Source organism: Pecten maximus, chromosome 15 (genome assembly GCF_902652985.1).
Source record: "Pecten maximus chromosome 15, xPecMax1.1, whole genome shotgun sequence".
NCBI classification, from domain to species: Eukaryota; Metazoa; Mollusca; class Bivalvia; order Pectinida; family Pectinidae; genus Pecten; species Pecten maximus.
Genome location: NC_047029.1, coordinates 9,975,630 through 9,981,545, shown reverse-complemented (window position 1 = coordinate 9,981,545; position 5,916 = coordinate 9,975,630). Strand labels below are relative to the sequence as shown.

At 41.0% G+C, this 5,916-nt stretch overlaps 1 protein-coding gene across 1 annotated transcript; it reads right to left on the bottom strand.

Annotated features, from left to right (window-relative positions):
- Positions 1-487: 487 nt before the first annotated feature.
- LOC117344168 (uncharacterized protein K02A2.6-like) lies at positions 488-3,838 on the bottom strand. The gene is made up of 2 exons (XM_033906822.1): positions 2,890-3,838; positions 488-2,787 (listed from the first exon to the last, which is right to left on the bottom strand). The coding sequence occupies exons 1-2, from the start codon at positions 3,836-3,838 to the stop codon at positions 488-490; spliced, it is 3,249 nt and encodes a 1,082-aa protein (XP_033762713.1).
- Between the last annotated feature and the right edge of the window lie 2,078 nt (positions 3,839-5,916).

Below are 5,916 nucleotides of genomic sequence, written 5' to 3'. Positions count from 1 at the left end.
AGCTCTTATAATAACTGTCTAACTACAAATCTAAACGCGAAGGAGCTTTCCTAGTTCGGACTGGATACCTCTTTGGTGGTGTGGATACAGTCTTGTCTGTAGACAAAGCTACTGGAATTTCTGGTTGTTGAGATGTAGCTCTCTCAGGTGAAGGCTGATCCCACACGGTTTGTGTGTGTGGTATAGTGGATACTGGTGGTAAGTCAACAATTGGTGCAGTGATAGGAAGCTGTCCTTTTACAATCTGGTCTGCGTGTCTCCGCCATACGGCTCCGCATCCAACATTCACCCTGTAGGATAGTGGACCAGATTTTGAGTCTATTGAGCCAGGAATCCATTTTCCTCCACTTTGTCTATAGTCGCGCACCTGTACCGTCTCTCCCTCATTGAACTGTCGACTAGACCGGTTTTCATCCATCATTTGCTCCTGTTTTTGCTGAACTGTCCGGCGTGTGTTTGGTGTTACCAGACTTAATCGTGTTTGTAGTCATCTTCCAAGGAATAGATGTGCCGGGGTCTCGTTCGTAGTGGTGTGTGGTGTCGAACGGTAGGCAAGCAGGAAATTACTCAATTTCTTATTAAGTGTTCCTCCATCTTTCCTTGAAGCCTTCATGGCCTGTTTGAACGTTTGCACCAAACGCTCCGTTAGACCATTGGTACGGGGGTGGTACGGAGCTGATGTGGTATGCCGTATCGCATTGAATCTCATGAATTGCTGAAATTCTTCAGATACAAATTGTGGGCCATTGTCCGTAACCAATCGCTCTGGCAGTCCATGTCGAGCGAAGATCTCACGCATAACATCAATTGTTTTTGATGCTGTCGTTGTTGTCATAGGTATTACTTCCGGCCATTTGGAATGAGCATCCACCATTAGAAGGAACATACTGCCTTCAAATGGCCCGGCAAAGTCGGCATGAACGCGTTGCCAAGGTCGCTGTGGCCACTCCCATGGATGTACATGTACTGGCGCAGCATTAGGGTTATTCTTGTGCAATACACATCCATGACATTTATTAGCCTGATTTTCTAAGTCGGTGTCAATCCCTGGCCACCATACATAACTTCGCGCGAGTGATTTCATCTTGCCCGCACCAAGATGACCTTCATGAATTTGATCCATGACCTTAGGTTTCAGTTTTTCAGGAATTACCACGCGTATTCCCCACATTACACAGCCTTCGTGTACAGTTAATTCAGACTTTCTACTGAAATAAGCAGCCAGGTCTGGCACAGCCTTGACGTCTCTATTCCAGCCATTCATAACCATGTTTAATATTTGTGATAGTGTGGGGTCTCTCCTGGTGGCTTGCCGAACCTCCTGAACTGATACCGGCAAATTCTCGAATTGTGACATCATAAATACATGTGCTACGTCGACGTCCGATTCTTGAAACTCTCCACCTTGTTGTAGGGGTAGGCGAGACAAACCATCGGCGTTTCCATGGCGCTTCGTTCCCTTAAATTCGATAGTATACTGGAACCCTGATAGGTATAATGCATATCTCTGAAGTCGTGCTGCTGTCGTGGCTGGAATACCTTTCTGAGGGTGAAATATCGAAACCAGTGGCTGATGATCTGTTATCAAGGTAAATTTCCGGCCATACAGATAGAACTTTTTAACTCCCCACACAATTCCCAAAGCTTCTTTATCTATTTGAGAATAGTTCTTTTCAGCTGTTGACAGACTCCGTGAAGCGTATGCAATGGGCTTTTCATCACCACTCTCCAGGCGATGTGACAAAACAGCGCCAAGTCCAAAAGGTGAGGCGTCACATGACAATACAACTGGTAGTTTCGGATCATAGTGCATCAGCACTTGTTGTGATGTCATCATTTGTTTTACCGTTCTCAAAGCCTTTTCACACGCATCCGTCCATTTCCATTCAACATCTTCTTCCAGCAGTTGATGTAGGGGTCTCAGCACAGTAGCCAAATTAGGTAGAAATCTTGCATAATAGTTCACTAATCCTAGTAAAGCTCTGAGTTCACTCACATTTGTAGGATTAGGTGCATTTACCACAGCATCCACCTTTTCTCCAGTTTTGTGTATACCATCTTTATCGATTACATGTCCGCAAAATTCGATCGTATCCAGCATATATGCACATTTTTCATTGTTCAGTCTTAACCCAAATGTGTCTAACCGTTGGAGTACTGTTTCTAGGGTTTGCATGTGTTCATCTCGTGTTCCGCCTGTGACAATCATGTCGTCCAGGATACACTGTACTCCTGATATCCCTTGTAACACCTGGTCCATGGCACGCTGCCAAATAGCCGGGGCTGACGCTATTCCGAAAACCAAGCGTTGATATTGGAACAATCCCAAATGAGTGTTGATAGTAAGAAATTTCCTATCTTCCTCTTTCACTTCCATTTGGAGATAGGCCTGTTTTAGGTCTAGCTTTGTAAATTGTTTACCTCTCGCCAAGGACGCGAAAATATCTTCAATTTTGGGTAGTGGATATTGATCCACATCTAGGACAGGGTTAATTGTTACTTTGAAATCCCCACAGATCCTTACCGAACCATCTTTCTTGGGAATCGGCACAATGGGGGTAGCCCATTCACTCGTTTCTACTTTCTTGAGTATCCCTGTGCTGACAAGCCCCAACAGCTCTGCTTCCACCTTAGGTTTTATAGCATAAGGCACTGTTCTAGCCTTACAGAATTTTGAATCTGACCCAGGTTTGACTTTAATTTGGGCTGTAATGTCCTTAAGTGTGCCCAGTTCCTCTTTAAATACACTCGCGTACTTCTGTTTCAGCAAGTTCTGATCCTTTACATCTGTATGATAATGAAGGTTCTCATTCTTCGCCTTCTTGATTTCTGTCCAATCCAGGGTTTAAGCACTCAGCCAATTTCTTCCAAGTATTGGTGGTCCCTTACATTTGTCACTTACGACATGTATCGGAAGTACTGCTGTCTGTCCATTTAATTTGACTCTAGCCTGTAAAAGACCCAGTGGATTGATTGCCTCCCCTGCATACGTGATAAGTTTCAGTGTTGTTGTCTCTAGTTCATGATCTTTAAAATGTTTTCTATACACCGAGGCAGGTACAATAGTTACTGGAGATCCAATATCCAGCTCCATACTGATGAGTTTACCATTTACTTCCGGGTTGACCCATATAACATCAGAGTTGAGGTTTTTCACTGTAAAACTTCCCAACAATGTTTCCTCATCATCATCCTCATAATTGAGCGAGTAAACTTTACCCTTCTTGAATTGTTTTTCCATACATGCCTTCTTTATGTGTCCCTTTTTCTTACAACCGTGGCATAGCGACTCCTTAAAATAACAATCAGCAGCGGTGTGGTTTGTTCCCCCACATCGGAAACAGGAGCCTGAGGTTCCTTTATGTTCAGTTGAACCTTTTTTCTTATTCATGTGTTTCCTGTTGTTATTCTGTTTGAATTTATTTATTTTATTAACCGACTGTTGTTTCTCTTTCTGGAGTTCTATGGCATCCCTCGAAGCAGTTTCCATGGCGATGGAAATATCGAGTGCATTTTTGTAGGTGAGGCCATCCTCTGACAAAAGTTTCCTTTGTATTTGTTCATTTCTTAGACCACATACTAGTCTATCCCTCAAGGTTTCTTCTAATACCGCTCCGAATCCGCAATGTTCACTCAGCTTACGAATCGCCGCATTGAATTCCCGAATTGGTTCCCCCTCCTTCTGATCCCTTTTATGAAATCTGAATCGTTCTGCTATCTGTAGGGGTTGTGGGTCAAAGTGCCCTCCGAGAATTTCAACAAGTTGAGCGTATGTTTTTCCGCCAGGAAGGTCCGGTGCCGTCAAATCATGAAGCACAGCGTATGGTTTGGGTCCCATCACGCTTAATAAAACGGGTACCTTCTTTTCATCTTTTACATTATTGGCAGAAAAAAAATTGCTCTAAGCGTTCTTGATAGCATTTCCATGACTCAATTGCTTCATCGAAACCATCTACTTTTCCAATTCGACCGGCCATTTTTACAGTTTACAATTGTTGTGAAAACGTAGGACTTTACAGTGCAGCAACCACGTGCGTTTGCGGTCAGTGACGAAAACCCAGTCAATTATTCACAATGCACATTATAAACAGTGTTCCTAGATAACGGTAAGTTCCTTTAGTATATTCTTACCGAATTCGACCGTCCTCGTCGCCATATGTTGTGTCTTGGGCTCAATGCCGTCGATATATTAAGTAGGACTCAAACTACGACTGCCATCTTCATAGTATGTTTATTAGAATGCGCAAGACCAGAAACTACATCATACAGGAAGTATGTCAAGAAACATATACGGATCACGGATTTACAGACATGATACATATTATGTAGTATTGGTATACGGACTGCGGAATTACATATGAGCACATTACAACATTACAACAGGTATTACTGTAATAAAATCATACACGATTGTTTTGTACAAATGTCCTTCTCTTCGAAAACAACCAAGGTTCCAGATCACGCTATTTATTACTCTACTGCGCATGTATTTACATCCGGTTAGGGAGTAATCATTATTTCACATGGTAAGGGAGTGACTTATTATCTCTCATATATGACTTTTAAATTAGATCGTATATCTTTACATGTTTTGTTTTCATGAAAATAAAAATCGTATATACGTTCTTTCTATTGTTAGTTTTTCGGTCTAAATTTATATTTATGAACTGCTCACGTGTGTATCTTCCATGAATTACGATGACGTGAAGTTGGAGAATGTCCACGTGACTTATCTTTATTGGACGAAGTAAAACCTACCATGGAAGTTCGAGAAAGCAATCACTGTACAATATATAATTTAAAGTTACAGAGTTCATTTATCATGACGATAAACAGAGCCATGTATCAAGTCAAACCACTGTTCGCTATCATTGAAACTGATCCAAGAGAAGTAGCATGATTCAACAGTCCAATTTTAAAGACGAAAGAAAATGAAAACTGTCTAAATCGCATTATCCCACACATCTCATTATTTGTAGTCTTTCCATCCAATCTGTCGATTAGACAAACCTCCAATAGGGGACTGCAGAGAGTCTTCCTGTATCAATGTGAACTCGATACTCCAGACAATTACATCCCAGGGATTACTACGTAGGCTTCAAATGAACGTGTTTTCGTGGAAATAAGATCAAGTCAGATAACGTTATTTTCATTAAAATCCACCCGTGCCTCTTTCAAGAGAAAAAGAAAAAGAAAAAAAGAAAGAAAAACAGAGTCCGCTATTATGTACGTTTCCAATTAAATAACAGTACGGATGTCCTTCAGGAGATGACTTTTTAATGACGAATAATTAGATATATATGATATGTATGTGTCTAAGTAAGGAATAGCTGTACTGAGGTGTTTTGCAATTCAATGGACCTTAACACAATGGCGACATAAACAGTGACAGATCATACGCAAAACTGTAAATACGGTATGAATCATTCTTTATATTTCTACAGACTGATCCCGATTTACTATTTCATTTACCTTTACACCAATATAAGTGTGTTTGTTATATGATTTGACTTGACTTGTCAATAACGTATTCGCACGCGTGTGAGAGTAGTCTACACAGGCAAGCGTTTGACATGCAGGCATCAGAAAAACAGCGGCTCGGGAAAGCCCTTTAAAACATCAATAATCAATAAAATTGTCATACTTTATTAAGTTCAGAAGTATTAAAATGTCCGAAGTGCAGTTTTATCTTATTCATCTATTGATTTATTTTTGATACAAGCTTGTCTGGAATAATATACTAGATCATCGCAAAGGAGAAATCGCGTTAATATTTATCTAAGTTTCTCCACATATTGTCGCTTACATTTGACATTCAGTATCAGAAGCCCTTTGATGGGACGAGCATGAGAGTAATTAGGAATTTTCTTTACCGTGAGTCTTTTTAGAATGTTTCACCGGTACAGATGAAGTGAA